The sequence below is a fragment of the Schistocerca serialis genome, chromosome 11, assembly GCF_023864345.2.
Source record: "Schistocerca serialis cubense isolate TAMUIC-IGC-003099 chromosome 11, iqSchSeri2.2, whole genome shotgun sequence".
NCBI classification, from domain to species: Eukaryota; Metazoa; Arthropoda; class Insecta; order Orthoptera; family Acrididae; genus Schistocerca; species Schistocerca serialis.
This window is the reverse complement of record NC_064648.1, coordinates 36772005-36797965: the sequence shown is the minus strand read 5'-3', so window position 1 is coordinate 36797965 and position 25961 is coordinate 36772005. Positions and strand designations below refer to the sequence as shown.

General features: G+C 45.0%; 1 protein-coding gene across 6 annotated transcripts in view; it reads left to right on the top strand.

Annotated features, from left to right (window-relative positions):
- The window catches only part of LOC126426773 (zinc finger protein 723-like), a 203167-nt gene extending 177969 nt beyond the window's left edge, over positions 1-25198 (top strand). For 3 of the 6 annotated variants that reach the window (XM_050088759.1, XM_050088761.1, XM_050088758.1), the window contains one exon: positions 22393-25196. In XM_050088759.1, coding sequence (XP_049944716.1) covers positions 22393-23503 — 1111 coding nt within the window. In that variant the 3' untranslated portion in view covers positions 23504-25196. Of the gene's footprint in view, positions 1-22392 lie in introns of all 6 variants that reach the window. The other 3 variants (XM_050088762.1, XM_050088763.1, XM_050088760.1) reach the window with 2 other exon arrangements.
- Positions 25199-25961: the final 763 nt, after the last annotated feature.

Here is a 25961-nt window from a genome sequence, read left to right as displayed (position 1 = left end):
CTCTGTGACAGTCTTGGCAGCAGATATCTGGACCTGTGTTATTGGTGGGGGTTTGCAGGACTCCCCTGGATGGGTCAGAGGTGCACTACGCAAAGGAAGCAGCTACTCGGATAGCAGAGTACTTGTGGAGTGCACACGGGTTATTTTTAGGCTAGGCGGTAGTTTGAGGTACTCCACTGCGAACTACGGGTACAACCGTGCATACGGGATAGGTTCCCAGGTATGTGTGTGGCTCAAAGACTTCTTAAGTAATATTATCCATTATGATGTCCTCGACGGTGAGTGTTTATGGGAGGTGGGGTAATGTCAGAGCTCCCCAGGGAAGTACGATAGGAGTCTAGCTATTTTCGGTATACACGAATGATCTGGCAGACAGGGTGGGCATCAATCTGCAGTTGTTCGCTGATGATGCTGTTGTGTACAGGAAGGTGTCGAAGATAAGTGACTGTAGGTTAATACGAGGTGACCTAAACGAAATTTCTAGTTGGTGTGATGAATGGCAGCTGGATCTTAATGTAGAAAATTGTAAGCTAATATGGATGAGTAGGAAAAACAATCTCGTAACATTCAGATGCAACATTGGTAGTGTCCTGCTTGACACAGTCATGTTGTTTAAATATACGGGTGTAACGTTGCGAAGCAATACGAAATGGAACGAGCGTGTGAGGATTGTGGTAGGGAACGCAAATGGTCAGTGTCGGTTTGTTGGGAGAACTATAGCGAAGGGTAATTCATCTGTAAAGGAAACTGCATATATGATGCTAGTGTGACCTATTCTTGAATACTGCTCAACTGTTTGGGATCTGTAGCAGGTCAGATTGAAAGAAGCCATCAAAGCAGTTCAGAGGTGAGCTGCTAGATTTGTTGCTGGTAGGTTCAATCGGCATGCGAGTGTTACCGATACGCCTCGGGAGCTCAAGTGTGAACCCCAGAGGGAAGATGACATTCATTTCAGAGAACACTACTGAGAAGATTTAGAGAACCGACATTTGAAGCTGACTGCAGAACGATCATACTGCTGCCAACATATTTTCGTGGAGGGACCACGAAGATATGAGATGAGAAATTAGGGCTCGTATGGAGGCATATAGACATTTGTTTTTCTTTCACTTTATCTGTGAGTGAAACAGGAAAGGAAACGACTAGGTGTGGCAAAGTATACCTTCCACCACAACTCGTATGCTGGCTTGCAGAGTATGGATGTAGATGTAGATGTAGATGTAGAGAAGGGGAACATGAATGGTCACACAAGTTTTTTTCATGACCTGTGCAAGAGTGTCACCGAGATGCTGAAAGGACTGAACTGGCAGACTCTTGATGAGAGATGGAAACTGTCCCAACAAAGTTGATTTACAGTATTTCAAGAATCAGCTTTAAATGATGATTCTAGGAATATACTACAATCCCCTACATACCGCTCATATAGGGACTGTGAGAATGAGATCATATTAGTTACCAGTACACAAAAGCACTCTATCAATCATTCTTCCTGCGCTCCATACGTGAATGAAACTGGAAGAAACCATAACTGGTACAATGGGACGTACCATCTGCTGTGCACTTCACAGTGGTTTGCAGAGTATAGATGTAGTTGTGGCTGTAAGTGACCTCAAAATTATTCATTGTTTTCATCGTGGTAGCAATACCAGCAACCGTTACGAAATTGTTTGGAATGAAAAACAGCCCACAGTTGCACTAATTATGTTTATACCACATCTTGACCATGGTTTCAACTATAATAATATAGCCTTCTTCAGGAATCCTAAAAAGTGACCAAAATAACATGTAGACCAGTAATACAATGTATACATAAACTTCTAAGATTATGTATGTGATAAAATATTACTTACATGAGCTTTTAAAAATGAAAAACGTCTTAGCCCAGTGGCTGCGTCACAATGAATAAAATAACTTCAACAGACATAAGCCTGTTTCAATCATAAGTGAAACTGCATATGGCACAGAAATGTTGACTAAAGTGTTACAGGATGGGTGTTTAGGAGCATTGTGTTTCATAAAGGGTGGAGGAAGTTTTTAGGTGTGTGGAAGGTGGAATATGTCATTGAGGCATACTCAGGGAACTACTAAGTGTTGGGGGAGGGGTTGGATAATTTTGGTAGTCACTTTCTCAGCTATAGGTAATTCTGGAATAGGACAAGAGTACCTGTGATACTTTCCTGAGATGGTGCTGGGAATGCCGTTCCAACTGTTGAAACCCCATAAAAGGCAGGGCCACGTGTGAAAGCAACTATCCTATATACCAGTTGTGCTGCAGTTACTATGCAGCATTCTGTGTGGGCACGAGAAGTAACCTACTGTGTACTTGCACAAATGGCCACTGCCAAACTGCGGCAAACCACAAACTCGACCGTCCAGTTGTCGAACCTGCTGCACGCCACAATACAAAAGACTTTAACAGCTGTTTCACTGTGCGAGCCATTTGGATTCTCCCTTCCAGCAGGAGCTTCTCTGAACTATACAGGTGGGGACTGTCTCCCCTGTGCTCCACACCTCTCCTAACTTGCTCCCACTATCTCACCTTACCTTTCTCCTACTCTCTTCTGCCCACACCACTCCTCCCCTGCCCAGACTGTCTACTAACTCCCCCCCCCCCCCCCCTGCAATCCCATGCAGGATGCAGCAGATATTCTCTCTCTCTCTCTCTCTCTCTCTCTCTCCTTCCCTCTCCCTTCCTCTCTTCCCTCCCTGTCTCCTCCTTCATCTCCACCTTCCTTTCCTTTCCTCCCCTCAGTACTTGTCTCTGCCTCTTATATGCTCTCCCCTCGGATGAAACCTTGTTGTGCAGGCACTGTGTCATCTGTCAAAGCAGCTGCCTCACACCACCCCACTACCCTCTCTTCATCTTGTATCCCGTTTCCTAGCCCCTTCCCTCCATCTGACAGCCAGCTGCTCCCAATAATTAAGTTATAATTAACAGTCAGTCTCACTGTGGCCACAGGTGTGTATACAGGGTGGCCCACTCAAACCTTCCTGATTTCAAAGAGAGGGGGGGGGGGGGGGGGGGGGACATGATACGACAATGAAAAATGCACCACATCGTAGAGCATCTCAAAGAATTTATTTATTTATCACAACACACCTCTACATGTGAACCATTTGCAGCACGAAGAATATCAAGTATTCAATTTCTTGCCAAGTTCTTTGTAACACATTGAAAAATATATCAGTTCAACCACTTGTTTATAGTGTAAAACACTAATATTGACGCGTTTCGGAAGTCAAGCTTCCATCATCAGAATAATAAAAAGTAAAAGAACCTGTTAACACTCGCTAAAATGGAACATGCACCGGGCGCAATAAAATTGATAATAAAATTAAAACATTGTGGCTACTTCCCTTTTTGCAGCCAGATCTTCCAAGGTGCATCTCCACATAGTCGTCAAAATATAGAAAACTCTAAAATGGTGTCGCCTATGGTGTTCAACTTCCAACCACACGGCTCTCTCCTCTATCGTCGTAAACCGCCTGTGCGTTTAAGTTGATACCACACACCACGTAGCCAAACACGACACTGAAACGTGAGTGAGCTCACGCGTTCCAAGGACCTCATGAAATGATGGTATCCTGCCAAATGCTAAAAATGTAGTTACTAAAAGAAACCAGTGAAATGTTTGAAAAAGTTATTTGTATCACCAGTTAGCTGTTCATTCAGTGTGTTCTGATTATCCACGCTATGTATCATAATTTCCAGCTGTTCTAGTAGATTCAGCTTTTTGCCTTGTCCTGTCTATGTAAAATAACAAGATCCTGATCTATTCCCAACATGGGGTGTCCCGTTTCCCAAATATGCGTGGCTACAGCTGACTTTTCAAAATTATGAAGCCGTAAAGCATCGCTATGTTCTTTGTAACATACTTTAAAGGACCTACCAGTTTGGCCTACATAGCTTGCCTTGCACGTGTTACACTGAATTTTATAAACCCCAGCTCTCTCATATTTATCGCTTTCCTGCTGTAAATTATTTCTTAGTTTAAACCGCAGCGTATTATTGGTGTGAAAAGCGGTATCAACTTTAAAAGGTTTGAAAATGTTAGCCACTTTTTGCGAAATATCACCGAAGTATGGTATTGTGACTCTCGTAATATTATTTGCGGTATTCTTCCTTGCATTCGCGCGCTGTTTCTGTGGTATTAATTTATTGACAACGTTTTGGTGATATCCGTTAGCTCTGCGTAGTTGTTTCATGATATTCAGCTCAGTCATTCTGTCTTCTTCATTCATAGGGACTCTAAAGGCTCCATCTATCAAAGATCTAAAAGCAGAAAGTTTCTGGATATTAGGATGGCAGGAATTATTTTGTATCAACACATCAATTGTGGTTGGTTTCCTAATATTTTAAAAACATGTTTTGTTTCCTAATACTTAGGTCGAGAAATTGCAGTTCACCATTTTCCTCATCTTCCACAGTGAATTCAATTTTACCATGTAACTCGTTAAATTTATTTACAATTTCTGCAACTTATTTTTCTTGTCCATCAATAAGCAGCAGCGTATCATCTACACAGCATTTGTAATATACAAAAAGAAAAAGAGATGCACCTTGGAAGACCTGGCTACAACAAGGGAAGTAGCCACGATGTTTTAATTTTATTATCAATTTTATTGTGCCCGGTGCATGTTCCATTTTAGCGAGTTTTAACGAGTGCTTTTACTTTTTATTATTCTGATGATGGAAGCTTGACTTCCGAAACGCGTCAATCGTAGTGTTTTACACTATGAACAAGTGGTTGAGCCGATATATTTTTTAACATTGACATTCACAACCACAACCTCTCATCCAGTATGGATATAATCAAAGTTCTTTGTAACATTTCCTCCGTTATTGTTGCAATCGCATTAGTGATACAATGTCGCAACATAGAAATATCGTCCACTTTGGTCACATACACGTGGTCCTTCGCGAATCCCCACATTAAGAAATTAAGCAGCATAATGTTAGGTGAACGTGGTGGCCAGGCAATGGGTCCTCCGCGTCCGATCTGACGATTGGGAAATTTCGTATCCAGGAACTTGTGAACACCCGTTGACCAATGCGGTGGAGCTCCATCTTGTTGAAAAATGATGTTGGGTTGCAAATCTTGTATCTGAGGGTTCAGAAACTGCTCCAACATGTCGAGATACACTGACCCATTCTCTATTTGTTCCGCAACGAACAACAGTCCAACAATCGTGTCATGCAATAGCTTGCACCGGACATTTAGTTGAGGGCTATCACAAACTTGTGAATATTATTCCTGTTAACCCTTCCTGATTGATGAAAGGTTGCCTCATCTGAGAATAAACATCTTTCCAGGAAGCTGGCGTCCATATCAATACCCTGCAGCATGTCTGCAGCAAATTGTTGTCGGCGTGGTTTGTCGTTTGGCATTCGATATTGTAGAATTTTCACTTTGTAAGCACACATACGAAGACGCTGGTGAACCACACGATGCGATGTTGATCGAGAACATAAAGTTGCCTAGATGCTTGACGAATTGACTTGTGCAGGCTTCTGAGAAAAGTTTGTCTGATGTCTTCCACTGTCTCTTCTGAAACTCTGTAACGTGCACCACCAGAATGTTGCCGGAAACTTCCTATAACATTCCTTAATTGTTTTCACATCATACACTTGACGATAATTTTTTTGCACAGAAATCAGTGATTTTGTTTCTGCAAACCCTACTACTGCTTGTGTGCACTGCTGTGGAGTCACCATTTTCACTTCATGCGACCATGCTGCACTCTGGCGACAATACTTGAGACTTCTGACGCGGGAATATAGATTCTTTGAGATGCTCTACAATGTGGTGCATTTTTAATTGCCGTATCTACTGTGGTTTTTCTTTCCTAGGTCCTTGAAATCAGGGAGGTTTGAGTGGGACACCCTGTATTTTGGGTATCTCTCTGGTTTGCGTGTGTGTGTGTGTGTGTCGCATGTCCGTATGTACCACGTATCAGTCAGTTTTTTTTTTTAATGTTCAGTTCTGTTATTGTGCTGAAGATTACATATTTCTTCCTCTTTCCATGAACTATAATCGATGCAGCTAGTATCTTCTCCACTCCTGAATTTCTAATGAAGCTAAAGCTATATCTGGGATTTCCTGAGGAAGTGGTGTTGGCCCACTGCTGTTCTATATCTATTTAAAGAATTTGGAAGACCATTTTAGCAGTCCAGATGATGTCATAATTTACTGTCTAGTGAAACCATTAGAAGAACAAAATGAATTACAAAATGATTCAGACAAAATATCTTCACGGTACCAAAGGTGCCAGTCGACCCTGAAAAATAAAAGATGTGAGCTTCTCCGTGTCATCATCATCAACATCATAACAGTGTTGTAGAGTTTCCAGCTGCTGGCTTTGACTGTTTGGAACATAGGCCTCCACATCTGCTTCTGTCTTCCCACCGTCTATCCATCTCCACCTTGGTCCAGGCTGCTCCTCTCTTTCACTCACTGTCCTTCACTCTTTCCTCTCCCCGTCTCTCAGTTTTTTTCACTTTCCTTTCATATTACATATCCATCAGGATATCTTCTTCTCCTCCATTCGCTTAACCCGTTTATGCTACCTAAGCCTCAATTCTTCTGTCCTATGCTGTAATGCTTCCCCTTTCACTAAATACCTGATCCTTTCATTCCTCAACCTGTCATCAAGCTGGATAGTGCAGTGTTTAGCACACTGGACTTTCTTTCGGGAGGACGACACTTCAAACTCTTGTTCAGTCAGCCTGATTTAGGTTTTCTGTGATTTCCCAAAATCGCTCCTTTCAGAAGGACACGGCCAGTTTCGTTCTTGATGCTTCCCCTAATCGAAGCCTCTGCTCCATCACTAATGACCTCGTTCTCGACAGGATGTTAAACACTGATCTCCTCCTCCTCCTCCTCTATCCAGTATAATTTCCCAAGAACTGCACCTCACTACCTTGTATTTTGCTTCTGTCTCTTCCTTTACTTACCCAATCTCCGAGGCACACATCGCAATTTGAACCTAGTACACTCGATGTACACAGTGCACTCACATCCGTGTGACCTTCGCCTACGTTTGGCGTCAGCGTGCAGTGACGACTCACAGGTGTCAGGTGGCAGCATTAGTAGTGAAAGGTAGAAAGGGCGTTCCAAAAGTTTTGCACAGTTGTCTCTTTTTTTTTTTGCAGGAGGAGACTGAAATTGTTTGTGAACAGACTTGGAACATCTAGCTATACATTGAGACTACTCAATGTAGCATCCATCAGCTGTGACACATCTGGCCCAACATTCTTTCCGTGATGTAAATGCACTTTGGTAACACTCTGGGGATTGACTTTTACACCATTGCTTGACACAGGAAATAAGGTCTTTCTCACTGTCACATGTTTTACTGTGCAGGTGGGCCTTCAGACGACCAAAGAGGTAAAAATCAGACGGAGCCAAGTCCGGACTGTAGGGTGGATGAGGAACAATTTTCTGACCCATTTTCGTGATTTTCTCCTGCATCATAAGGGCTGTACGGTGTCTGGCATTCTCACGGTGTAGTCCGATGAGCTGACCCTGAAGCTGTGGTCTGTGAGTCTTGATGGCACGCCGCAGTTTGTCCAATGACAAACAGTAACGGTCCCGGTTAATTGTGGAACCGGGTTCCAAAAAGTCAATGAAAATGACATCACACTGGTCCCAGAAGAAGGAGGCCATCACCTTTCGGCCTGCTGTTCGTCAAAGTCTCGTTTTGTTGTACTGAGGGGAACCCGGATGACGCCATTCCACAGATTGGGTTTTGCTCTCAGGTTTGGACAGAAACAACCGTGTTTCAAACTGGGTAATGACGCCGTCAAAACACTGTTTCCACTCTCCAGTAATGGTCTTCACGAGACCCTCGCACACATTCTTCCTCATTGTCTTGATTTCACTTGTCAGTGATCCAGGCACAGATTTTTCTGTACCCTAGTGGCTGTACCAGTAATACCACACTACCCACTGACGAGGAATTTCAGCAAGCTGTCGTGTCATCACACATCTGTCATTTTGGATGATTTGCTCTCCTTATTCACATCACTCACTGCCGTCGATGGTCTACCGCTTCGTGGATTGTCCAGTAGAGAGAAATCACCTTCTTTAAACCTCTGCAACCACTGCTGAATACTGCTGCGATCCACTGTGTCTTCCCCATAAACAGGGAGCAACTTCCTGTGAATCGATGTGACAGAGTCATCGCCACTCTTGAAGAGGAACTCCATCACCGACCGTTGTCGCAACCTGACATCTACTTCACACTCCATTATGACTCACCTGTAAATAAATGAAAATACTTTCGTATACCAACTTATAGCTAAATGTTCCAAATATGGTCACAAAAAATTTCATTCTCTTCCTGCCAAAAATGAAAAATTAGAGATGACTGTGCAAAACATTTTGAACGCCCTTTGTGTATAAATCGGTGCAGTGCAGTCATTATCGTAATGCAGAAATGGAGTGATTTATCTCAGGTGCAAAAGATCACGACTGTTAGGTTTCGGCCCGAGAGTGGAAGCATTTCTGAAACAGCTAAGTTTGTAAACTATTTGTGTTCTGCCGCGGTCGAAATATATCGTGCGTGGCAAAATGTCGCAATCCGAAACCGGCACAGAGGCAACTGCGTGTTCCGAGGGTTATTATGACGGGAGTGAACGACATCTGCGGAGATGTGTACGGGTGAGCAGACGTGCAACCGGTGGGTAGTCGACCACCCCGATGAACCTAGGGGCTACTAACAGTGTCTCTCCGATGACCGTTCGGTGAATGTCGGTGCATACGGCCTTCACAGGAGACATTTAATTCGTGCACCCGGACTGACTGCTGTTCGGCAACAGAGGTTGTAATTTGCATGCCAATACCGCAGCTGGATGTCCGGTGATCTGCATTAACTTCTGGCGCTACAAAGAATTTCTCCCACCGTCCTTACGTCTCAGTCCCGTTGCTCTCCCATTCGTGGAGACAACAAAATTTTTAGGTGTTACATCTGACAGGAAACTTAGCTGGTCTCCACATGTCATATTTGGCTGCCCGTTGTACCCGTTCTCTAAATGTCCTCCGTGTTCTCAGCGGTACGTCATGGGGAGCAGATCGAACCGTGTTACTTCGCCTATATCGGTCGATCGTCCGATCAAAGCTGGATTATGGGAGCTTTGTATACTCCTCTGCACGGCCGTCCATCTTACGCCACTTCAACTCTATACTAGTCCCTTCGAGAGTCGTCATGCTGAAGCCGGTGAATTGCCACTAACCTACCGACGCGATATACTGCTTTGTCGGTATGCCTGCCGGCTATTGTCAGTGCCCGACCACCCGTCTTATCGTTCCTTTTTTGACGACTGTCTCGACCGTCAATAGGGGTTGTATGTATCTGCCCTGCTACCCCCTGGAGTTCACTTTCGTCGCCTCCTTCAGCACCTTGATTTTTCACTCCCTGCAACCTTTCGAGTGGGCGAGAGCCAAACGCCACCTTGGCTCCAGGCTCAGGTTTGCGCTCACCTTGACCTCAGCTCGCTCCCAAAGGAGGTTACCCCCGCTTCAGTATACCGCTCCCACTTTGTCGAACTTCATTCGAAGTTCATTAATATGTTCTTCATTTATACAGATGTCTCTAAGACCGATGATGGTGTCGGGTGTTCCTTTATTGTTGGGGCACACAGTTTCAAATACCGGCTCCATGGCCATTGTTCGCTCTTCACAGCTGAGCTATTTGCCCTCTCAGGGTGTCTACGACCCGGGACAACTGGGAGATCCAGGAATAACTCAGTAATTTTTTCATCCAGGAGGAAACCAGGAAAAACCCGGGATTTTTTTAGAATTCCAGGAATTTTTCGTTGTTTAAGTTTTCAGTTAATTTTTTGTAATTCTGACTGTTAAGAACCGATACTCTAACAAAGCATATTACTGTATCCAGCTACTACAGAATAATACTGCAGCATTAAAACATGAACAAGAGAGGAGAAACGAAAATAAAACTTAAATTGCAAAGGAAATGCGCCATATAAAATGACAGTGCTCTTACAAGCGTCTGCCAACAGCAGAATATGTCAAAGGCCTTTTAGTACCTTCTCCTGCTCCTGGCTACTTTTAGTACCTTCTCCTGCTCCTGGCTACAGAAATTTGTCTGTTGGCTGTCTAAGTAGCAGTAGCAGTAACCAGCCACGTGGTACCCGGAAAAATTTACTGGCGCGCCCAATCTGTCAGATTCACGCGTGCGCAGCAGGCCCGTATCTAGGCAAACCGGGGTATCTGAACCGGGTGGCAATTTCGGGGGGAGGGGCAAATTTATATTCTTGAGGGAAAATCCTTGTTTCACATAGCATCTAGCATCCAGAGCATGTCAGTCTATCGATGATTCATATGATTTTGAAACACACCCCTGCTGGTATTTGAACACATTCTAATTGATTTCTGAATGAATTAGTTGATTTTTGAATGCGTGCATATTGTACGTGATGTCTCTACCAACTGCAGACAAAATGGGACGGGGCTATACGAGCTGAGCGGAATAAAACCGAACCGGAGAATGCCAACTGCTGCTTGTTTATGTGGTTGATTCGGTTTGCAAATGTTCAGCGTTGTTATAATCACTAGCGAAATCCGTAGATTCAGACTACCAGAGTGGAAATAAACGACTAACAGGAATAACGTGTAAGAAAGATTACATATTATCTCCTCGGTGTATCCAAGAAAGTAAAATTTTGACAGAAAATTTTTGTCCAGATCATTACACTAGAGAGTGCCAGATGCAGTCCCCGGCTAGCAGCCGCTTAAGTTCCATTCTGGAAGTAGCGCGGGAAACGCATTTTACGAACTCGTAATAACGCCTAACCGGTGAATAATCGCTGGATAACTAAACCGGTGATTGTGGCAGGGTTAGTAAAGTTAACCGGAGAATGAGTTTTGACAGTCGTAGGAATAGTTACAGAATTAGTGATGACGAGACTGTTTGTTAGAATGAGGAAGGAGAAGAAACGGGGACGTCAAACAGATTATGGAATAATATGACGATTCCAAATTTATACAAAAATTTCGTTCTACTACTTTTTGGTCTCGTGCATGAGAAACTGAAGCATATGTATGAAATTTGAAACTATTTCCTAACATAAAGCTTTTTGATTGTAGTATGCCAAATAGGTATTTCATATTGGTACTTTGTGAATTATATTCTGTTGTACTACAAAAATGATCGTTATTGCCAAAACAGTCTCACTTATTTGGTGTGTTTTACAATTGCTGCAATATTAGAAAGGCCTATTTTGTTTCATCCAGCAACAGGGGCAACATAGATGTAATCAGATCGAGAAACCACACCAGGGTTAAGTACTATTTCTATTAACAGCTTTTTCAGTATTAGACAACGCTGCTGTATAAAACCATATCCATTCAAAGGATACGTCTTACAGTTCCGAGAGAAAGTATGCTACTACTTTACACAGAAAAAGTGTATTTTCATCCGGAAGAAAATTTATTTTTAACCGGGAGATCAGGTAAAAATCCGGGCATTTTTTTTTCCTTGTCCGTGTATACACCCTGCCTCTACCAGGCTGTTCTTTACACCCTGCTGCCACCGACATTCTGCTTATGTCATCTGCTCCGATTCCCTGAGTGCCATCCAGAGCCACAGTGGTCCGTATCCAGTTCACCCTTTCGTGCACCGGATCCAACGCTCTCTTCAGCAGCTGGCAGACGACGGTTCTCCGATTAACTTTATGTGGGTTCCTGGCCATGTCGGTATCCCTGGGAATGAAACTGCAGATGTCACGGCCAAGGCTGCGGTCCTCCATCCTCGGACAGCTTCTTGTTGTGTGCCTTCATCTGATTGTTGTAGCAAGGTCATTTGTCAGCGCATTTTGTCACTGTGGCATGCCGATTGGGCTGCACTTACGGACAACAAGCTTCGGGCCTCGAAACCTCTTCCCACGGCTCGGACGACCTCTTCACGCCCTTCTCGGCGGGAGGAGGTCGTTTTGGCCCGGTTACGAATTGGACACTGCCGGTTCAGCCACCGCCATCTACCGACGGCTGTACCGGTGCCATTCTGCCCGTGTGGGCGATTGCTGACGGTACTCCACATTTTAACATCCTTTCCGAATTTTAATACACTGCGCGTTGATATTGGCCTGCCGTGTACTCTGGATGAAATTTTAGCGGATGACCCAGGAGCAGCTGCTCGCATTCTTCGTTTTATCCACTTGACAAACCTGTCTCAGGACATTTGATTATGCTGTTTTCTTTTAATCCCTTGCCTGTTAATGTGCTTTTAATAGTGTTGTCCCTTTTAGTTGCTGTTTTAACATTGTGCCTCGCATTGCATGCAGTGTGTGAGACGAGCCACTGCGTACGTGTGTGGTTCGAAGAACACCGAGACGAGTTTACCGTACTCCCCTGGCGACCGGCCTCCTAGTGCTGTCTGCTACACGTATGCGAAGTGCAAGTTATGTAGTAAACATCTCCCATATGTTCTTAATATTATAGTTCTTAAATTTGAGTGTTTTTTTTTTTCTCTATTTATGTGGTTCATTCATGCTTTTCTGTAACTGTAAAGTGTTGTCAGGCAGCCTGTAGCACAGTTTTCATTTCTGTTTAACAGCCAGCTTCATCTCTCCTAAGGTGTCAATCTCCACAGCTGACCCTTCAGGAGGTTAGCAAGTTGCATATCTAGATTTCTGTCTGCACTTTCAAAACTCACTTTTTCACTTAGTCTCGCTAGTATCGGTAGGACGTGTGCACGCCGTGTGCAGATGCGAGACCGGCTGGCTACAGTTTTTGAACAGCCGAGTGTTCTTTTGGCAACGGTCAGTCGTCTTCAGACTGCTGCCTCGTGTATAGTGGTGGCGGAGATTCTGACATTGCACGAGTTGTCTCAGATGTCGCTCGTTTTGCCCCTGGGTCCGCCCTCACAGCAGGGTGAGTGGTGGGCGGTAACGCGTCTGCGACGCTCGAGGCGGAGGTCGGTGTGGAGACTGGCCTCCTGGCCCCACCTCTTCACTCTGCGGCTGGACAGCTGGCTGGGTCCGAGCAGGCACACGCGGGGAGGCTTTATAAGTTATTGGAAACTCCAATGTTAGGTGCACTATAGAGCCTCCTAGGCAGATATTATTCGAGGCCAGAAAGAAAGTCGGCGTGCACTCGGTATATGTGCCAGGGCGCCTCATCCGAGACGTGGAGGAGGCCTCGCCTGCGCCTATCGAGTGTACGAGTTGCAGTTACCTGCGAGTTGTGGCTCGTGTCGGCACCGATAGTGCCTGTCGCGTGGGTTCTGAGGCCGTTCTCAGTCAGTAAAGGCTGCCGGTGGAGGTAACGTGCGAGTGGAGCTCGCAATTTGCAGCACCGTTCCCAGAGTCGGCGGGGGTCCTTCGGTTTGCAGCCGTGTGGAGGGCCTCGGCCAAAGGCTTTGTTGTCTCTCTGACATTCTTGGTTGCAGTCTTTTAGACTTGCATTATCCTGTAGGGAATTGCAGGGCTTCCCTTTGATAGGTGAGGGGTGCACAGGGCTTCCCTTTGATAGGTGAGGGGTGCACAGGGCTTCCCTTTGATAGGTGAGGGGTGCACAGGGCTTCCCTTTGATAGGTGAGGGGTGCACAGGGCTTCCCTTTGATAGGTGAGGGGTGCACAGGGCTTCCCTTTGATAGGTGAGGGGTGCACAGGGCTTCCCTTTGATAGGTGAGGGGTGCACAGGGCTTCCCTTTGATAGGTGAGGGGTGCACAGGGCTTCCCTTTGATAGGTGAGGGGTGCACAGGGCTTCCCTTTGATAGGTGAGGGGTGCACAGGGCTTCCCTTTGATAGGTGAGGGGTGCACAGGGCTTCCCTTTGATAGGTGAGGGGTGCACACACAAAGGTAGCAGCTACTCGGTGAGCAGAGTGCTTGTGGAGTGCAAATGGGATTTTTTAGGCAAGGTGGTAGCAGAGTGTTTCCAAATTTACTGCCCTTCTCATGCTCAAATCATTTTCAGAACTGAGAACTGGCTGAAACTCGAAATAGGAAGATCTGAGATGTACAGTGATTCGTGGCATACGTATCGAAAAGGCGGATTCGACACCGTGGGTTGGGATGTGATATAGCAGTCGACAAAAATATTTTCTCTACTGATGTAGAATTTCAGTGTGACAGTTACTGTATCTGGTCACGTATAACAGCCCTAGATGAAATCGAAATAATTGTCGGACGCTTTGACCGGCTACCCGATTCCGCTGTGACGGTTTTAGAGTCATTTGTACAAAGTCTTAAGGTCAGCAGTGCAGAAATACCCAGATCGTGCAATATTAGTTGGAGGTGATTTTAACCTACCAAGTCTAGACTGGGACATTGCAGGGGGTACAGTGTGAAGTTCTTTTGAACACATTTTCTAAAAACTGTCTTGATCAGCTAGTTTGACAGCCCACTTACAGTAGAAGTATTTCAGACCTCATAGCTACAAGCACGCCTAACCTAATAGACAGCATCAGTATAGAGACAGGAATTAGTGACCATTATGTCGTCATAGCGAGTTTTGGTTGCTAAAGTTAATAAATCAGTCGAGAAGGGTAGGAGAGTATTTCTGCCAGAAAGATCATATAGACAGTTGAAACTTACTGGCAGATGAAAATTGTGTGCCAGATCGATACTCGAACTCGGGAGATTTGCCTTTTGTGGGCAAGTGCTCTACCAACTGAACCATGTCTCCGCAATATCCGTTCGTTCAGGAGTTCTAGTCCTGCAAGGTATGCAGGAGAGCTTCTGTAAAGTTTGGAAGGTAGGAGATGAGGTAGTGGCAAAAGTAAAGCTGTGAGGACGGGGCGTGAGTCGTGCTTGGGTAGCTCAGTTGGTAGAGCACTTGCCGGCAAAAGGCAAAGGTCTCGAGTTCGAGTCTTGGCCCGGCACACAGTTTTAATCTGCCAGGAAGTTTCATATCAGTGCACACTCTGCTGCAGAATGTAAATCTCATGCTGGATATAGACAGTTGTTAGAATCCCACTGAGACAATGAACTGACATCATTTAGTTCCATTATGATGGATGTAGAGGAATTAAGGGCAAGGTTTAAATGGATTGTAAATCCTTCTCTGAAGAAGGATCTGCCAAGTAAGTGGATTAAGGATGGAAAAGACCCACTGTAGTTTAACAATGAAATTCGAAAAATGTTGATAAAGGAAAGGCTGTTGCACTCTCAGATCGAAGGAGAATGTGCAAATGATGACAGGCAGAAGTTAATAGAAATTTGTGTGTCAATAAAAAGACAGATGCACAAAGATTACAACAGTTACTACCGTGATACCTTAGCAGTGTATTTTGTCGAGAAACTGAGAAAATTCTGGTCCTAAGTAAAATTGATAATTGGATATAAGGCTTCAGCCCAGTCACTTGTTGACCAGTCTGGTGTGGCAGTAGAAGACAGCAAAAGTGAAGAAGTAGTTTTAAATTTCGCATCTCAGAAATTGTATACACATGAGAATCGATCAAATGTACCGTCATTTGACTGTCGCATCGACTCCCGTGTTGAGGACATAATAATAAGCATTTCTGGTGCAGAAAAACAACTGAAAGAGTTAAAAGCAAATACGTTGCCAGATCCAGATGGAATCAAAATTTGGTTTTACAAAGAGTACTCTACAGCATTGGTCCCTTATTCAGCTTGCATTTATCGCAAATCTCCTGTGCGGTGCAAAGTACTAAGCGACTGGAAAAAGGTGCAGGTGACTTCTGTGTATAAGAAGGGTAAAAGAACGGACCCACAATAATTACAGACCAATATCCCTAACTTCTGTTTGCTGCAGAATCCTTGAACATATTTTCAGTTCAATTATAATTAACTTTCTTGAGACTCTTAATCTTATGTCCGCAAATCAATATGGTTTTAGAAATCCTCATTCTTGTGAAACTCAGCTTGCCCTTTTCTCACATAATGTACTGCAAACATTGGATGAGAGGCAATGGACAGATTCCGTATTTCTAGATTTCCATAAAATATTTGACACAATGCCACAAAGCTGAATTTGAACAAAGTCACAAGCATACACAATGGGTTTTTAGGTATGTGAGTGGCTCAAAGATTTACTGAGTAAGAGAACCCAGTAAATTGTCCCCGACGGTGACTCTTCGTCAGAGACGAGGGTACGAGGGTATTGTCAGGAGTGCCCCAAGGAGTGTGACAGGGGCGCTGTTACATTATACGAGGTCTGTCTAAAAAGTATCCGACCTTTGATTCCACCCCCCCCCCCCCCCCCATCCCCCCCCCCTTTCCAGGTCAGATTACAGGAAAATATCGAAGTAATTCGAAGGCGGGCTGCTTGGTTTGTTACCGGTAGGTTCGAACGACACGTAAATTTTCTGGGGATGCTTCAAGAACTCGAATGAGAATCCCCAGATGGAAGGCGACATTTTTTTCCGATAAACACTGTTGAGAAAATTTAGAGCACAAGCGTTTGAAGCTGACTGCCAAACAATTCTCCTGCCACCAACATGCATTGCGCATAGTGGCCGCAGAGATAAGATTAGAGAGAGTGGGCTCGATACGGAGGCACAGAGACGGTCGTTTTTCCCTCGCTCTGTTTGTGAGTGGAACAGGGAAGCATATGACTGACAGTGGTACAGCATGCCCTCTGCCACGCAACATACGGTGGCTTTGCAGTATGCTCGTAGGTGCAGACGTAAGCCACTAGGACGGGCTGCTTGCACCGCAGATCTTCAGCCCAGAAACCTAGCGCAGCTGGCCACATCGCGGAGTCGGCATAGCTGGACACCCCTGTCGGTATCTGCCCAAATGTCGTTTGCACACTTCTTGCACGTCGCACTGTGGGACTGTGATTGCTGTGTTCGGATGAGGGCTGAGTTGGCATCCCTTCGCTCACAGCTGCAAGCGGCGCGGACTTCGGTCGCGCAGCTTGAGGCTGTTGCCAATGGGCACCACTGTGGGGAGCTGGACTTGGGTATCACGGGGATGTCAACCTCGTCCCGTCTGTCCCCAGATCGGTCTTCCGCTGTGGTTGCCCCAGTTGCTGCCTGCAGTGGGGCTGAGCCCTCGCCTGTGGTTGACTGGGAGGTCGTTCCAAGGCGTGGCAGGCAGCGAAAGACGTCCCCGGAGGCTGATCGGAAAGCCTCCCCGGTGCGTCTGACAAACAGGTTTCAGGCACTGTCCTCTGGCTGAGCATGATGCAGCTGCCTGCCCTGTTTCAGAGGATGATTCTCAGCCTTCAAGGTCCGGGCAATCGCAGAGGGTGGGCTTATTGGTAGTTGGGAGCTCCAATGTTAAGCGCATAATGGGGCCCCTTACGGGTATGGCAGCTAAGGAGGGGAAGAAATCCAGTGTGCACTCCGTGTGGATTCCGGGTGGAGTCATTCCTGATGCGGAAAGGGTCCTTCCGGATGCCACGAAGAGCACAGGGTGCAGCCAGCTGCAGGTGGTGGCACATGTCGGCACTAATGACGTGTGTCGCTTTGGATCTGAGGAAATTCTCTCTGGATTCCAGCGGCTATCTGATTTGGTGAAGGTTGCCGGTCTTGCTTACGAGATGAAGGCAGAGCTCACCATCTGCAGCATCGTTGACAGAACTGACTGCAGACCTTTGGTGCAGAGCCGGGTGGAGGGTCTGAATCAGAGGCTCAGACAGTTTTGCGACCGTGTTGGCTGCAGATTCCTTGACTTGTGCCATAGGGTGCTAAATAGGTCAGGAGTTCACTACACTCAGCTGGCGGCTACACGGGTAGCGCAGGCTGTGTGGCGTGGACTGGTCAGTTTTTTAGGTTAGAAGGCCTCGGGAAAGTACAGGGTGGGCTGCAATCTCAAAGGGTGCATGGCAAATACAGGACGTGCTTGGATCAAGGAACAGTCGGAATTGTAGTTGTAAATTGTTGTAGTTGTGCTGGGAAAGTCCCTGAGCTTCAAGCGCTAATAGAAAGCACAGAAACTGAAATCGTTATAGGTACAGAAAGCTGGCTAAAGCCTGAAATAAGTTCTGCAGAAATTTTTACCAAGTCTCAGACGGTGTTCAGGAAAGATAGATTAGGCAGAATTGGTGGTGGAGTGTTTGTGTCTGTCAGTAGTGGTTTATCTTGTAGTGAAGTTGAAGTAGATACTCTGTGCGAATTGGTATGGGTGGAGGTTATACTTAACAACCGAACTAAGTTAATAATTGGCTCCTTCTACCGACCCCCAGACTCCGATGATATAGTTGCTGAACAGTTCAGAGAAAATGTGAGTCTCGTAACAAATAAATACCCCACTCAAATACGGTTATAGTTGGTGGGGACTTCAACCTTCCCTCGATATGTTGGCAAAAATACTTGTTCAAAACCAGTGGTAGGCAGAAAACATCTTCTGAGATTGTCCTAAATGCTTACTCCGAAAATTATTTTGAGCAGTTAGTCCATGAACCCACGCGAATTGTAAATGGTTGCGAAAACACACTTGACCTCTTAGCCACAAACAATCCAGAGCTGATAGAGAGCATCATGACTGATACAGGGATTAGTGTTCACAAGGTCATTGTAGCTAGGCTCAATACCGTTTCTTCCAAATCCACCAGAAACAAACGCAAAATAATTTTATTTAAAAAAGCGGATAAAGTGTCACTAGAAGCCTTCCTAAGAGACAATCTCCATTCCTTCCGAACTGACTATGCAAATGTAGACGAGATGTGGCTCAAATTCAAAGATATAGTAGCAACAGCAATTGAGAGATTCATACCTCATAAATTGGTAAGAGATGGAGCTGATCCCCCATGGTACACAAAACAGGTCCGAACGCTGTTGCAGAGGCAACGGAAAAAGCATGCGAAGTTCAGAAGAACGCGAAATCCCGAAGATTGGCTAGAATTTACAGCCGCACGAAATTTGGCACGGACTTCAATGCAAGATGCCTTTAATAGGTTCCACAACGAAACATTGTCTCAAAATTTGGTAGAAAATCCGAAGAAATTGTGGTCGTATGTAAAGTACACAAGCGGCAAGACGCAGTCAATACCTTCGCTGCGCAGTGCCGATGGTACTGTTACCGACGACTGTGCCGCTAAAGCGGAGTTATTGAACGCAGTTTTCCGAAATTCCTTTACCAGGGAAGACGAATGGAATATTCCAGAATTTGAAAGACGAACAGCTACCGCCATGAGTTTCTTAGAAGTAGATACCTTAGGGGTTGCGAAGCAACTCAAATCACTTGATACGGGCAAGTCTTCAGGTCCAGATTGTATACCGACTAGGTTCCTTTCAGATTACGCTGATACAATAGCTCCCTACTTAGCAAGCATATATAACCGCTCGCTCACCGATAGATCTGTACCTACAGATTGGAAAATTGCGCAGGTCGCACCAGTGTTTAAGAAGGGTAGTAGGAGTAATCCATCGAACTACAGACCTATATCATTGACGTCGGTTTGCAGTAGGGTTTTGGAGCATATACTGTATTCAAACATTATGAATCACCTCAAAGGGAACGATCTATTGATATGTAATCAGCACGGTTTCAGAAAACATTGTTCTTGTGCAACGCAGCTAGCTCTTTATTCACATGAAGTAATGGCCGCTATCGACAGGGGATCTCAAGTTTATTCCGTATTTCTAGATTTCCGGAAAGCTTTTGACACCGTTCCTCACAAGCGACTTCTAATCAAGCTGCGGGCCTGTGGGGTATCGTCTCAGTTGTGCGACTGGATTTGTGATTTCCTGTCAGGAAGTTCGCACTTCGTAGTAATAGACGGCAAATTGTCGAGTAAAACTGAAGTGATATCAGGTGTTCCCCAGGGAAGCGTCCTGCGACCTCTGCTGTTCCTGATCTATATAAATGACCTGGGTGACAATCTGAGCCGTTCTCTTAGGTTGTTCGCAGATGATGCTGTAATTTACCGTCTAGTAATATCATCCGAAGACCAGTATCAGTTGCAAAGTGATTTAGAAAAGATTGCTGTATGATGTGGCAGGTGGCAGTTGACGCTAAATAACGAAAAGTGTGAGGTGATCCACACGAGTTCCAAAACAAATCCGTTGGAATTCGATTACTCGATAAATAGTACAATTCTCGAGGCTGTCAATTCAACTAAGTACCTGGGTGTAAAAATTACGAACAACTTCAGTTGGAAAGACCACATAGATAATATTGTGGGGAAGGCGAGCCAAAGGTTGCGTTTCATTGGCAGGACACTTAGAAGATGCAACAAGTCCACTAAAGAGACAGCTTACACTACACTCGTTCGTCCTCTGTTAGAATATTGCTGCGCGGTGTGGGATCCTTGCTGGGTGGGATTGACGGAGGACATCGAAAGGGTACAAAAAAGGGCAGCTCGTTTTGTATTATCACGTAGTAGGGGAGAGAATGTGGCAGATATGATACGCGAATTGGAATGGAAGTCATTACAGCAAAGACGTTTTTCGTTGCGGCGAGATCTATTTACGAAATTTCAGTCACCAACTTTCTCTTCAGAATGCGAAAATATTTTGTTGAGCCCAACCTACATAGGTAGGAATGATCATCAAAATAAAATAAGAGAAATCCGAGCTTGAACAGAAAGGTTTAGGTGTTGGTTTTTCCCGCGCGCTGTTCGGGAGTGGAATGGTAGAGAGATAGTATGATTGTGGTTCAACGAGCCTTCTGCCAAGCACTTAAATGTGAATTGCAGACTAATCATTTAGATGTAGATGTTTTGAGGTCCGTCCGTGCGCCTTGACAGGCTTCTAACACACTTCTGGAATGCTTCTGCTTGCGTCCCCCACTAATTTATTTCTGGGGTATCTTTCATTCTCCTGCATTAAGCTTCCCAAATACTTCAAATTCTTCATCTTCCTCAGTCGTTTCCCTACAACTGTGGGTTAGTTGGTGCCCAGATTAGGTACAGATTTTACCAGTGACACAGAATCTTACTTTATAACTTCTAAGCTTTATGTGAAAATAAATAAAGAAACTTTTATAAGCAGCCAAAACAGTGTTTTTCACAAAATACTCACAATGATCGTGGACCGTCGGGAAATTCATATCCTCGTTTGATTACCGTTGCTTGCATCTTTCCTTCACAAATTACTGTTCTACTCTTATCATTATCTTATCCATCACCACAGTGAAGAGCAGAGGTGAAAGTGCACTTCTCCGCCTCAAGTCATTTTTCAGTTACAGCCAGTCCGATCTCTCTCCCCTTCCACTTCCACACAACTCAAGCTCCCATTGTAGATTTCACTATTTCTGCTATTCCACTCCTCTGTTGCCCAGAGAGTTTCATACTGTATCTATTCACACACATGCAATGCATACATCCGTGCCCCCCCACCCCACCCCCGCCCCACACACACACACACACACACACACACACACACACACACACGCACACACACACACACACACACACACACACACTTTTTTTTTAGTGTTTAGAAAGTCCGTCAGTAGACAAAGACCTATTTCATATTCATGGTGGAATTCCTTTAGCAGTCTTACAGTGAAAATTTGTTCTATACATGTGCATTAAAAATAAGTTTCTGGTAAATTTTGGTTACACAGCACTTGACACAACTGTAAAGATTGTCGGTTTAAAATAATACCTGCAAATTACGATGGTAAGCAACCTAAAGTGGATGCATTACGTAGAAAATAATGTGCGGAGAGGGGTGGGGGAAGGCAAACTAAAGACGGTGTTTTATTGGAAGAACTCTTTGAAGAGGTACCTACAAGTGAGAAATTACTATTGTAATAACATAAAAGGAATTGTAGTTTGCACGGAAACATTTAAGTGTTCATTTTTCTCATGTGCCATTTGCAAGTGGAACAGTAGAGAAATAGTCTGAAGGTGTTGTAGGAACACTCGTCCAGTCGTTTAAGTGTAAATTGCAGAGTAGTTTTTTTAGAAGTCAACGCCAAAATACAGTGCATTGCTATGTCGGTCGAATGAAGACGACGTATTTTGACACTATTTTGTAGCACGGCAGCCTCGTGTCCTGGTCACGCTGTGGCCACACCCTGTACCTCCCACATCTCTGCCAGACATCTGTGCCACGCTATTTCTGCCTGAGAGGAAGAGATATACAGATTTCCAAAGTAATGCTTTAGTGCTTGTGGATGTACATAAAAAGTAATTCCCATTACTGTACAAATGAATAAATTAGCAGTGTGTAACTGTTTGTAAGTATTAATTATAGAAATAGCTAACAGTGGTCGCTTCAGTCTGTTAATGTTTTACTGGACTCGTACTGCGTCTGTGCAGTTCCTCTGGAGTGGTGAACAAATGAATGACACGGAACAGAAGTAGTATCTGAAGGACCTGAGCTGGCAAAACCACTGTCTGAGCCTTATCACCCGTATTCTCACCGTACGTAAAATAAGTGGCCCAGTTCTGTGACTGTTGCTGTTCTAGCACTTAACTTTTTGTGATTATGTGGTCACCGCACGAATGCGAATATATTTCTCGTAAATTTGTAAGATCTTATAATTACTGTGTACTGTATTCCACAGGTGGAGCCACACGTCGGACGAGAACCGTTGGGCCGCTTCAGGAGAAGCGGATTACGACCGTCCGGCTTTCGTTATCGCGAACGGCGGAGGTCCGTCGTACAGTAGTTTCGTGTCGAGGAGCTGCAGGAGCGACGGGAAGGAAACGGTGCAGCAGGCGTTCAGGTGCGACTCGTGCTCCGCCATCTTCTCGACCAAGTACCACCTGGTCAATCACGTGTTCGTCCACATCCGGGAGGTGCCTCCGCCGTCGCACGTGTGCAGGCGGTGCGGAGAAGTGTTCTGCGACACCGCATCCCTCATCGACCATTCGAAGGGTCACGAGAATAACCTGCGGGTGCCCGCAGTCTCCTCGAAGTGGAACAGGGGAGACTCCGGCAGACCTTCCAAGCACCAGAAAAAGCGCAGGATTCGGAAACGCCCCGACACCAAGCCCCACATCTGCGACCTGTGCGGTAAAGCTTTCCCCCTCGTCGGGAGCCTGAAGTCGCACCAGCGGACGCACTCCGGCGAGAGGCCGTACGGGTGCGACCTCTGCGGGAAGACGTTCGTGCAGGCGGTCCACCTGCGGAACCACAGAGTGACGCACACAGCCGAGAAGCGCCACTACTGCGAGTTCTGCGGGCGGCCGTTCGCTCTCCTCCACACCCTCAAGGTGCACCTGCGGATGCACACGGGGGAGAACCCGTACCGCTGCGAGATGTGCGGCGAGTGTTTCAACTTGCTCGGGAAACTCAAGACGCACAAGCAGATCCACACCGGGAAGAAGCCGTACAAGTGCGACGACTGCGGTAACTGCTTCTCCGCCCCGAACAGCCTGAGGCGGCACAGGCGGATGCACTCCGGCGAGAGGCCGTACAGCTGCGACGTGTGCGGCGAGTCGTTCATGTGGTCGGCCACCCTGCAGAGGCACAAGCAGCTGCACACGGGGGAGAAGCCGTTCAAGTGCGACTTGTGCAGCAGCTCGTTCGCCGAGCTCGGCGGTCTCAACAGGCACATGCGCATCCACACGGGGGAGCGGCCGTACGCCTGCGGCGTCTGCGGCGCGTCCTTCTCGGCGACGAACCAACTGAAGCGCCACCTACACCGGCAGCACGTCGAAAACCCGCCTTAAAAGTCCGAACCGGGTCGGAGCTCGGCACCCTCGGCAATCTTTAGTTTCGTGCGTGACGTCTCGCGTCCTAATGCCGGACACTCCTTCGCGGGCTACGGAGACTCGGTAGCTTCTAGCTGAGCGAGCCGACCTGTTCGGACCTGTCGACGTAACAGTTGTGAGCTCGTCGGACCACTTCGTAAGATAGCGGAGTCGTGCAGGTGTGTGTTCCGGAGCCTCTGTTGTGTAAGAGTTAGTGCTTGTTGCTTTATTTAACACTCACGTCTGCAACTTGTCCAATTCCGATCCTTGTTCTTTGCTGTTAATATTCGTTTTGTACTTTTGAATTTCTGTGGCCTCTTGTCCGTCCTGACACAGTAATGCTCGGATCTCGATAAAACTGTGCGACTGGAGAAATGAATTTGGTTCTGTCCTAGGCCTAGTGCACCTTCAGCTATTGCTGATTTATCTGTGTTGCCCAAACAACAGTTGCTGTTATGTTCTTTAAGTACGGTATTAAATTCTTCTGTTAGGAGTCCTTTTGCACACCTGATTGCCTGTGCCAAAGGTTTTATATACTCCTGCCACGAAGAATGGTGGGCTTATTCAGATATCGAGTCACTTGTCAGTTTATTATTTTCTGTGATCTGGGTTGCTTTTACGAATGGGTGGAAAACTTTTCCTCGGTTGGTTCTTTCCTGCCAAAAGCTCCAGATCATTTAGGATGACGTCTGCTATATATCGCTCTCTCTTTTTGACACGTGCTCCGATATTTCATAACTGCGAAGGTCTTGTGCTCGCCGCTTGCCACAGTAGGATTATATAAAATCTCTTGCACTTTGCAACATTCTCCCCTTCAGTTAATAAAATGTTTTTGCTGCAAATTGTTGCTTTCGAGTCCTCACATGTGACGGGACAGTTTATAAATTGAACTGGTGAGTTGGAAAAGGGGTCGTATCCCAGAAAGGAAATTTTTCAGGAGATACAAAAAACCGTTTTACTGCACAGTGGGTTTAAATATGGTGTCGTTGAGTTTCTGTGTAGCAGGTGGTCCCAGGGTGAAACAGTATACATAATTACAATACCCTTCAGCCACCAATGTGATCAGTAATCCAGTTTAAATGTATGGGAGATGACCTTTTTTCGAACCTGTTGATGCTGGTTAGGCAAGTAGCATTTTTGCAGCAGGAAGGTTGTGTTATAGTTTATATTATTCATCTTCATTGTAGCAATAAAAGAGTGTACTATGAGCATAAAGGTTAATTCATAATGTACCCAATATACAACCACAAACAAAATACAGCAGGACAGACAATGGTGGGTATGCTTCATCTTTATCCTGTCCATCCTTTGCTGGCCACAGTCAGATACTGTTATAAAATGCTCATCAGGTATGTATCGTATAATTTTCATTACATCATCTAATTTCTTCTTTTTTATTAGAACAAATCTACCATATGCTTGTTTATATGGACATGGCCCCTTCTCTAACTCAGTACCCATCTAACAAACACTTATATTCGTGGGAGGGATATGACCCCTTGTTATATACCAAACAATGTGTACAGACGTAAAAATGATTTTGGTGGTGTTATGCCAGAGTAAACCAACTACAAATTTTTCTATTTGGCATAATAGTTTATACTGCAACTCAAATTGGGATAAATTACATTTATTAAATGTGTTTATCAATGTTTATTGCATTTTAAACTTTAAGCACACGTAATGATGTACAGACATTATTATAATCACAATTATCAACGTAAAATTTGGAATAGAAGTTAAAAGTTACTTCATTACTTATTTAAATAGGTTTATATCAGCACATTCTATATTTAAACAGTTATAAATTCATCAGGAGATGTTACTTTGTAAAGTAGCAAACGAACACCATACAGTTGAAGTTAATTATTATGTTGTAGATCAGTTCTGCACTCTCTTCGCTGCTACTTGGCAAATTCTTATAAAAGTCATGACATATTGGAGGAATGAGACAGAATATATATTTAAAATATTGTAGCTGTGGAGAAGTTAGTGGTTTCCCTTCAGGGTGTTTAACTTTCAGAACAATATTGTGAAGTTCAGCTGTTCAGCCTCGGATCCTTTTGGTAAACGTAACCTCACGACACTCCGTTTCCTCATTGTAAGTGTATTTGAATTCCAGTACATTCACATTTTGATGGCAGATATGAATACATCCAATACTCACCCACGATAAAGGGTGGCCATCAACTTTGTTTCTAAGGGTTAATGCTGATGTAATGTTTTCTGATGAATAAAAGTCTTTTGTTTCTATCTCCACCATTCAAATGCTTGCTCTTGAACTCTGCAAGTTTTTGTTACATTTTGTAGCTCAGTAGGGTGGCAAATATGTTGATGCTTTCTAACTTTGCTCTCAATGGAGACAAAGTCTGTAGCAATGGGTAAATGACTGTACCCTGTAGTTTTGAACTTATGAGTGATCTCCTTGATATTGTTA